Here is a 10,408-nt window from a genome sequence, read left to right on the forward strand (position 1 = left end):
CGAAGCTCTCAATTTACTGATCGATCTACGTTCCCACCCTCATCTATGGTCATGAGCTTTGGGTTGTAACCGAAAGAATGAGATCTCGGATACAAGCGACCGAAATGAGTTTTCTCCGCAGGGTGTCTGGGCTCTCCCTTAGAGATAGGGTGAGAAGCTTGATCATCCGGGAGGGACTCGGAGTAGAGCCGCTGCTTCTCCACATCGAGAGGAGCCAGTTGAGGTGGCTTGGGCATCTGTTTAGGATGCGTCCTGGACGCCTCCCTGGTGAGGTGTTCTGGACACGTCCCACCGGAAGGAGGCCCAGAGGAAGACCCAGGACACGCTGGAGGGACTATGTTTCTCGGCTGGCCTGGGAACGCCTCGGGATTCCCCCGGAAGAGCTGGCCCAAGTGGCTGGGGAGAGGGAAGTCTGGGCCTCCCTACTTAGGCTGCTACCCCCGCGACCTGACCCCGGATAAGTGGAAGAAAATGGATGGATGGCTATTAATGACACAATCGGCTTGCCATAACCTTCCACCTTCATCCAGCTCACTTGGAGCAACCGTCAAATCAGCTTCATTTTGCTGCGCCGCCCTGGCGAAATGCAGCTAATTTGACCATTGAAGTGCATTTATTAAGTAAAAGTTCAACTGAGACACATCTTTACTATAAAGTTGACCTAACAAATAATTGTTTTAGGTGGTTATCTTGTTAAATTTCAAAGAAATGCACAATTCACCCTTTGCACGTTCATGTTTCCGTGTATCGGCTTTTGAAAATGCAGCTGATTTGACCGTCAAAGTGCATTTGTTAAGGAAAAGTTAGACTGAGACACACCTTTACTATAATTTCGAGCAAACAATTGTTTTTAAGTGTTAATCTTGTTAAATTCTTGTTAAAATCCTACCGTGCACGTCCCCGCAGCCACCATTTGGCAGCCAATCAATTTTTGGCACAACACTGCTCCACATTTCCAGCTTGTCAGCGGTGACGTGTAACAAACGCGGCGCGTCAGCGGTGACACATAATAGATGCGACGTATATGGCGAAGTGAAGTATTTATGGATTTTTCCACTTTATTAGACATATTTGGACTGATGTGACTTATAGGGCGGTGCGACGTTTACGGCAGAAAATATGGTACTTACTACTTGTACTACTACCCCTAGTGGTTTTTCACTTATCGCGGGGCTTCAGGGTACGCATCCCCCGCGATAAACGAGGGACTACTGTATTTTCTTTTTTAAACTCATTATTTAAATTTTTGCTTTCAGTGTTGTTTGTTTTAAAGCACAGTAACCGTCCGTTACTCACCTTCTGCAGCGGTGTGTTTGAATAATGTAGACTCCAGGTGTTTAAGCCAATTCGTTAGTGGCAATGGTAGGTGCTGAGCTTTGTCTGTGCTTTTGGTTACCATGACAACAAATAATGCAGGGTTGGAAAAATAAAATCTATAGCGCAACAACAACAACAAAAAAAAAAAAAAAAAAAGGAAGAATGTTGTAAACTAAAATAGGCTGACATCACAGAACGAAGAAGAGGGTAAAAAGGAAGACTAGTTTAAAGATGGTGGCGTACGAGAGAGAAGAGAACAAGACGAGTATGAGGATGAGCAAAATGATGGGCTGGAACATCTGATGAGTGATAAAACGTAATGGAAGAGAAACAAGCGAGAAACAGAAGAAGAAATATCAGCATTAAGTCTGTGATCTTTTGCCCCCCCCCATGAACCTTAATATTTTAAGCCTTGTTCTCACCGAAAGTGGCTCGTCTGCCTCTCTGTCCTCGAGCCTCGGCACTTCCAGTCTGTCGATGAAAGCTTGCAGCTCTTTTCGGAAGGCCTTCATCTGAGCGTTGATGCGATACAGCAGTTCGTGTTCCCTGATCCTGCTCCCGTCGTCCTCCCCGCCTTCCTCTCCTCCCCTCCCAAACATTAGGTCCCCATTTGAAACGTAGACCCTCGCCTCCGAGATGATGGTGGCCGTGTCGGCGATGAGCCTGTCAATGGTGCGAACGAGCCTCTCTGCCTCCACGCGGATGTCTATCATCTGCTGCCGCTCACGCAGGCTGCAGCGGCCACCGGGCAGGAAGCGGGCCAAGGCAGAAGAGGCGGAGCCTTCCGGCCCTGTTGGGGTGTAGAGGCCTCGCGTGGGCGTCATGCATCGGCTGCTGCCGTTATTGTTCCTCACCTCATCCGAGTCACTTTCCCCGCCTACGGGGCCTTCGCGCTTGCGATGAGGCGGGAGCAGGCGGGAGGAGGTGGAGTCCTCGTCGCTCTCGCGCCGGCCGCTCGTGGCACCTCCGGCGTCGCTCTCTGCGTCGCTGTCCCGTGGGCTGGGCCGCAGAGAGAGGTGGGAGGCCAGATCGTAGCGTTGCATGTTGGAGAGGAGCACACGGTTCTCGTACTGAAGCTGCATTACCTGAGCAAGAAGAACAGAGGTGGTAGAGAGGCGGAAAGAGCTTTTGTGTGTTAAAGGTACTAACTGCAACGTCATAAAGACTGGTCCAAGAGTAAATAAAATAAATCATAAAGAAACAAAATTCACACCAATTTATTTGTTCACGTTTTAGTTAACCTGTTGCTCTTTTAAGTAGCATTTTGCTACTTTTAGCTTTTAGCTAGTCTTTTGCCAACAGTGCTGCAGTCTTGTGTTATGTGCCAGGAACATCGGCCTTATTGTTTTGTTCCTTTGAACAGGTTTTGGGGCTAATCAGCCTTCAATTGTTTTGGGATGTGACAAGTTCTGCCCGCCCATAAATAGGCTGGGTTCAGAGAGCTCTCTCTCTCTTTTTGTCTCTCTCTCTGTCTCTCACAGGTAATTTTTGTTAACTCTTTGTATGTTTTTTGTAGTGGTTTTGGCCTGGTGTGACCAGTTGTCCTGTTTTTGCTATTTCTTTTTCTATAAGTTTTTTTTTATTTTTTATTTTTTGTTTTAGTCAGGTATCTGCAGCGGCTTCGACGGCCCTGTATAGGGTTGGCCCGCTGTGGTATCTTTTCGTTCTGTTCGACTCTCTCACCAGGTCCACCTTTAAGTTAATACTTTGGATTTTTGTTTGTCTTTTTGGGTGGACACGGGAATTGGGTTTCTTTTTTTTTTTCTTTCAGGAACCAGCTGAAAAATAAATTGAATGTTTGAACCCTCCTTATTTGAGTCCCGTGTCCTTCTTTTAAGATGTTGCGTTCCTGGAGGGCGTAACATATTAATGGGGGCTCATCAAAACTTAAAAGAAAAGGTTTGAGCCCTATATTCAAACTCAGAGGTAAAAGGAACGCAGTATAATCCAGTAAATCAGAAACCATGCAGTCATTTTTACAATAGCCAACATAAACTCTTTCACAGTCTGGAGTTATCATAAACAGAGACTACACTCAATGGGTAAAACTTTGTTGACTTCTGATTTTATTTTGACAGACCCTAACACGAAAAGTATGTTAAAGTCATTGTTAACGTTCTCACTCGAATTAAAAGGACAAATGTTGACACTATATTGTAACTGTGACACTTCACACAGCAAATCAAGATCAAGCAGGTTTTGAAGATGATTGGAAGTAGCAGGTTGATGATTTTATGTTAAACTTTAACGCTGTTTGCAAACATAACTGTACCAAATATGAGTTCTACCATAGCAGCGGTGGGGTTGCGGTGTGAACTTGTATGATCCATAACTCACAGCTGCTCTGCGCACACTTCAGTGGGTTTGACTGTAATATTCTAATGGTTTATGTACAAGATTTACAAAACTCAAACTGATCAAAATGTAACTTAATGAAATGTGTACAACACCAATAAAATCTGTTTTTATTAATTTATCCATGGACATTTGGACATCGCATACCCACTGCGCCCCTACTTCCTACTTTTCTTAAGCCCTACAAATACTAGGTATAACTCAGTAATTTTTGATTATAAATGTTAATAAATCTGCTGCTATGCTAGGATGAACATATCCTGCCTCACAGATGGATGCAAGCACTCCACGTTTTATACAAAATGAAGGTAGATGTTTTTAAACGAGGCAGTTAGATCTTTTTTTTTTTTTTTGTGAGGACAGCAAACTGAATACAAGTCTCTTGTTTTTCAGTTCAACATAAAAGAGGAAATAATCCCCATCATCACGCTGTTTTCTCATACCTTGCCACTTAGATCATTAATCTGCAGCCTGGCAGCTTTCAGCTCCTCCTGCAGGGTTTCTGCTTTGGCTCCATCAGCCGCTGCCCCTCCACCCAGTCCTCCACCGTGCCTGGCCCCGCCCTCGTGAGTCCCGGCCTTGAAGCGCAGCTTGTTCAGCTCTGCAGTCACCCTCTTGTTCTGCTCCTCAGCGTCGGCCAGGTTTCTCCTCAGAAGCTCGGCCTCGTCCTCCACCAGCTGCAGCTGCTGGCGGAGCTCCGTCATGTCGTCTCCCAGGCCTCGCCCCGCGCCCGGCCCACCCGCGGCACCGCACCCAGCGTTTGCAGCGCCCTCTCCCTCGCCTCGTAGGTCATCGAGCTCGGCTCTCAGCCCACGATTCTCCACCTGTGTTAAAGTACAGCGCAAAATAACCCCCACCTCTAAAGGAAACGTTCACTGCAGCGTCTGCTCTCACCTCCAACTCAACTATCTTCCTCCCCAGGATGTTGGCCTCCTCCTCCACCAGACGAAGCCGTAGTTTAAGTTCTGACTCGCGGGTGGTGGGCGGCCCCCCAGCCTCTCCTTTAGGATGGGTGCTGTCCAGTTCTCCGTAGAAGGAGCGGTACTTCTGCAGCTCCTGCTCCAGACGGTCTTTCTCCTTGTCGATCTTGGCTGCCTTCTTCCTCATGAGCACAGCTTCCTCTTTGACGAACGCTAGCTGGCACTTCAGGTCTTCATTCTCCTCCTGAAACAGGACGGGAACAAACGAGGCAGAGTTGGCACGTCACAAGCAGAAAAGTTAACTCTGTGGTTTTTAAAAGCTGGTTTCTGCTATGAAGACGCAAAAACTTGAGATTAAAGTAAAGATTTTGCAACGCAGCTTTTTTTAGCTTAGAATTTACAGAGAAGATGTTCGAGCTTCACCAAGTCTTAACTCTGTGAAGCTTGTGGTTGTGATGGCCATCTTGATTCAGATTGACTCCAAACATTAATCAGTTGTAGATGTACATCCAGTAATTACTCCCTGAAAGTTTCAATACAATTTGTTTAGTGGTTCATGAGATAATTTGTCAACGGACAAAAAGGCTAGACTTTAAAAACGAATGCTGAAGTTTAAAGTAAAGCTTTGACAGAATGAGGAGAACTTGGTTTAAATACTAATCATTTTCAACTACAATCACACCAAGTCTTAGTGCAATATTTGTAAAATTGATTGAATTACAGCCGTTTCTGTTTACCAACGTCAGCTATCTGAGGCTGCCATCTTGAATTGGCTTGACTCCAAAAATGTAATCAGTTGCACATGCACATCTAATATTTATTTCCTGAAAGCTTTGTTAAAATCCATCCAATGGCTCATGTGATATATTGATAACAGACAGATGGAGTGGACTTCAAATAGGCTGGCAAAGTTTAAAACAAAGATCTTGCACCGTCTGTCAGAGCTCAGAATATCTGTTGGAGATCAGTCTCACCTACTACCACACCAAACTTTAGGTCAGTGTCCGTAAAACTAACAGAGTTCTAGCCATTCTTGTGCTTTCTAAAGGTACTTGGCTGTGGCTGCCATCTTGAATCGAGCCGAGTCATATACACCGAGTGATTACTTTAAGTTGGGTAAAATTAGCCCTTTGGCTCATGAGATATTTTACTAACAGACAAACATTAACTCTGTGAATGAGCGAGCAATAAAGCAAATTGGGAAGCATGAATCGTTCTGCTCCCTCCTCACCTCAGTCGGCGTCTGTGCTGGTTTCTTGTCCGTCTTCTGGACGTCTTTGTTTCCTCTTCTTTTCTGAGACTATCAGAGAAGGAACAATGTTGGTTTTCATTTTCTCCTTGTTTTGAACGTACACGAACATGGATCTCTGTGTTTAAGCATGCTCGCTAGAAGTGGGCTATAATTGACTGCGTATTGGACCCCAGTATAAAAGCATCACAGCTAAAGTTTTTTAAATCAAATAAATATGTACTGATTAAGCATCGTAGATTACAATGGACCTAAAATAAAAACAAACTAGAGAAACTGTATATCCTGCTAAAATGCAGTATAAATGCTTATTGCTGAAGAACTTGCTGAAAAACAGCTGAAATTAGCTAAAAACATGCTGAAATGTAGCTGAAATGGAAGCACAAATCTAAGTTAGCAGAAGAAAGCAGAAATAACACATATTTGCTGAATTAGGTTTAAAATAGCAAAAATGAACATAAGAATTGGGAAATTAGCTAAAAAAGCTGAATTTAGCAAAAACAGCTGAAAAGTAGCTGAAAAGGCAGAAAGAAACTTAAACTAAAAGAAGGATGTGGAAGGAGCTGAAATGAGCTAAAAAATGTGAAATTAGCTGAAAAAGTTAATTTTTGCACAAAAACTGCTAAATAGTAGCTGAAATAGCAGAAACAATGCTGAAAGGTAGCACAACAAGCTGAAATGAGAAGAAAGCAGTTAATTTGCCTGAAAATAGCTGGAATTACCACAAAAAATGAATTTATCTGAAAACAGCTGAAATTAGCTAAAAATTGCTTTAAAAAGTAGCTGAAAATATAGAACAAGCTTAAATTAGCAGAATAAAGCAGAAAAAAAACATGTTTGCTTAAAGAAGCAATGAGCACCAAAGAAAGCAGAAATTATCTGGAAAAAAAAGTAAAAACAGCTGAAACATAGCTAAAAAGGCAGAAAGAAGCTTAAATTACAAGAAGGAAGTGGAGAGAGTACATTTTTGCTGAATTAGGTTGAAAAACATTGAAATGAGTGCAAAAACGTGGAATTAGCAGAAAAAAACTAAAATTAGCATAAAACAGCTAAATAGTAGCTGAAATAGCAGAAAAAGCTGAAACTTGCATAAATAAGTTGAAAGGAGCAGAAAGAAGTTAGAAGAAGTACAAAAATTTAGTCAGCAGAGAGAATCTGAAAGGAGCAAAAATCAGCTGGAAAAAACTGAAAGTAGCTGAAAAAAGTTTCAATTTGCACAAGGACGCTGAAAGAAGCTGAAGCAGAACAAAATGTGAAAGAAGCAGTAAAAGGTTGTAAACGATCTCACGATACGAAGGATGTCAAATGAGCTCAATTAATTTTCTATGAGGAAAAAAGTGACAGAAAAGGCTAAATATTTCACCAATACCAAAAGTCATAGCATCTTTCTCCTGAACGAGCTGAACGTTTTGATATGATTTGTTGAGATAGCACACAAATTGTGGAACGAGAAAGATGCTGGAAAACGTACAGAAGAAAGACGTATCACCACATTGTGAACGCTTTACAGTTCACACAACAAACACGTTGTTAAACGTTTATGATGAGGAACATCGTCGTGCTCGTTGATGGACGTGATGCGTTCGAGGCCTCTTCTTACCTCTTTGGTTTTGTCCAGTTCGTTCTGCAGAGCCTGTTTGGTCACTTCCACCTCGATGAGTTTCTGTCGCAGCTTTTCGTTCTCCTCTTCTGTCTTGGTGCGTTTCTCCTCCACCTTCTCCAGCTCGTGGTGCAGCCTCACAGACACATCCTTTGCCACCTGCGAGAAGAAACGGACTTGATTTGTTGATTAGAATATGTAAAGGGATAACCTTCAGCGTTTCATGTTTGAATCTTTTCAAATGAATAAAACCCAGTTCTTTTTATGCCAAAATTTAAATGAAGATGATACGTCAGGTGAGCAGCCTTTCCTCCTGCCCCTCTCTAACCTTCAGGTCCTGCTCCAGGCTCCTGAGCAGCTCCTCGTCGATCTCCCCCGTCTGGGCGTAGCGCAGCCTCTTCCTCTCAGCCTTGCGCAGCCGGTACTGCAGGATGCGGCAGTTCTTATTGGCTCTCTCCAGCTCACGCCTCATCTCCTGCAGCTGACAGGTGTCTTCCTCGTAGAAAGTGTCTCGCATCTCCTCCATCTCGGTCCTCATCTCCTCGATTTCACACTGGTTGAAGCACAGCTCAGACTCACGTTACAGAACCGACTGCGCTTCATATTCACCCCCAAACAAAAACACAAATTAAAGGTCTAACAATCCTTCGAGCATACCCCCACCGCCTTTCACGCCAGTTTTAAACCAAGTTGATCTTGTGATGACACGAGATGGTTTCAGCTATTTTTTTTTTTTTTTTTTTACCAAACTCTCAGCAACTATCACCTTAAACTTTAGCTCAATATTTGTAAACCTGACCGTGTTTTTCTTCATTCATTCAACCTTACAGATATTTATATGTTGGCTCATGTTGATTAGCTGTGTCGGCCATCTTGAATTCAACTGACACCAAAAGTAAATCAGTTGTACATGCACATGCAGTTATTGATAGTTCATGATATTTTATTGGTAACACACACACACGCACACACAAACATCTGCATTTGGGAATAAAAGTGATTTACTGACTGTGTCCCTTCTAAACACGATCATTGATCCAACAGAATCAATACAGAACGATCAGCTCTGGACATGATAAATCACATGTGCACGTACAGTGTGAGCACTAGGAGCTGAGTGCTGAAATCTGCTGAAGAAGCTGAAACCGAGTTGATAAAGCTCACAAATTAGCCCACTAGCTACAAGCTGAAAGTAGCAAAACAACAGCAAAAGGCTCAAAGGAGCAGAAGGCTTTTCTTTGGCTGCTCCTTCTGAACGGGTCGCCACAACAAGAGAACAGGCATGAAAGATGCCCTTCCTGACACACTGCGCTCAAACCTGCAGCCTCAGGATTACAAGACTGCAGCACTGATAGCAAAATACTAGCTAAAAGCTAAAAGAAGAAAATTGCTAAAAACTAAAAGAAGCAAAATGCTCCTTAAGAAACAACAGGTTAACTAAAAACTAAAATAATAAAAGTTAAAAGTATTTTAAAAAGTTAGCTTAAAGCATTATTGGGCTAGTTAAAAGCTAAAAGTAGCAACAGGCTACTTAAAGGAGCAACAACGGGGTAGCTAAAAACTGAATTAACAAAAGCTAAAAGTATCAAAAAGGTTAACTACTAGCATCATAAGGCTAGTTAAAAGCTAAAGTAGCAACACGCTACTTAAAGGAGCAACAAGTTACTTGAAAAATAAAATAATATAAGCTAAAATTATCAAAATGTAGCTTAAAGCATTATGAGGCTAGCTAGAAGCTAAAAGTAGCTAAATGGTATTGGAACAATAGTACCTAAAAACTAAAGTAATAATAGCTAAAAGTATCAAAAGGGTTAGCTACTAGCACCATAAGGCTAGTTATAAAAGCTAAAAGTAGCAATACTCTACTTAAAGGAGCAACATTTTACTTAAAAACTAAAATAATATAAGCTAAAAGTATCAAAATGTAGCTTAAAGCATCATAAGGCTAACTAGAAGCAAAAATTAGCATAATAAGATTAAAAAAACGAGCAAGGATGCTGAAGCAGATTCTTTGAGGGAACTGGGCTCCATGTATTTCTAGTTGTAAATAAAATTAAACACATGTGAAGGCAAAACTAATTTGGTTACACAAATAATCCCTCTGCCAGTGTTTAAATCAGTGTTTACATCTTCATCGTGTTCGTTAGCAACATGGAGGAGGATGAACTGAAGGACCCAGCTATCAATGACTCTGCAAACACGAGAAGCAGGAAATGGATCCACAAGGTCCAACATTAATAAATAAATAAATAAATCGGTTTGTTAATAGTAAGTGATTCATCTGTTTCTGAAAGATCATATAAACCTTGAGCTCATCGTTCTCCTCCAGCAGTCTCTCTATCTCCTCCTCCAGGGCCTGGTCCTGCTGAGTCAGGTCCGCCACCCCCCCAGCCTCCACCGGCTCTCCCCGCCCGGCCTCCACCGGCTCCGTGCCTTCGGTTTGCATCCTCGCGCCGCTCCTCTTCAGCCTCTTCTGCAGCTGGAAGTGGATCAGCTCAGCCTGTCAGCATCCTCCTCCCCACGAGCCCAAGCCGAGGCCCGCTCCACGGCCCAGGGGCGCGGCGCTTCTCCTCCTCCTCCTCCTCCTCCGCAGCTGTCCTCAGACACGAGGCTCTGTCGGAGGACAAACTCTGCTCGGGGTTACCTATAAAGCATGAAGCCGGTGTCAGTGATTTTCCCGGATCTCCACGCGCAGCATCCGCCCTGCCCTGTCGGATCCGATCAGCACCATCAGGTTGAACAGCTGCTCCGCCTCGCCTCTCGGGCTCCCCCTGTCGGCCCTCGGCGGAACTACTCTTCCTCCGGGTTCTTGTTTCTCTCAGGAGACCGGACCCTATCGTTTGGAGGTATCATAGCATTTTTTTAAACATAGTGTTAAATAACTACAAGTACACCATAAACGGAGTTTTTACAATTAATATTCGTATTTGTTTTATATATATATATATATATATATATATATATATA

At 43.1% G+C, this 10,408-nt stretch overlaps 1 protein-coding gene across 1 annotated transcript; it reads right to left on the reverse strand.

The window, feature by feature from the left end:
• Nucleotides 1-1,302: 1,302 nt before the first annotated feature.
• LOC119418131 (protein SOGA3) lies at nucleotides 1,303-9,947 on the reverse strand. Its single transcript, XM_037685384.1, has 8 exons — nucleotides 9,747-9,947; nucleotides 7,770-7,994; nucleotides 7,442-7,600; nucleotides 5,824-5,892; nucleotides 4,567-4,836; nucleotides 4,116-4,496; nucleotides 1,740-2,402; nucleotides 1,303-1,616 (listed from the first exon to the last, which is right to left on the reverse strand). Exons 1-8 carry the CDS (start codon nucleotides 9,885-9,887, stop codon nucleotides 1,506-1,508), a joined length of 2,019 nt encoding a protein of 672 aa, XP_037541312.1. The 5' UTR covers nucleotides 9,888-9,947; the 3' UTR covers nucleotides 1,303-1,505.
• Nucleotides 9,948-10,408: the final 461 nt, after the last annotated feature.

The sequence above is a fragment of the Nematolebias whitei genome, chromosome 12 (genome assembly GCF_014905685.2).
Source record: "Nematolebias whitei isolate Nwh7 chromosome 12, NemWhi1, whole genome shotgun sequence".
Classification (NCBI taxonomy): Eukaryota; Metazoa; Chordata; class Actinopteri; order Cyprinodontiformes; family Rivulidae; genus Nematolebias; species Nematolebias whitei.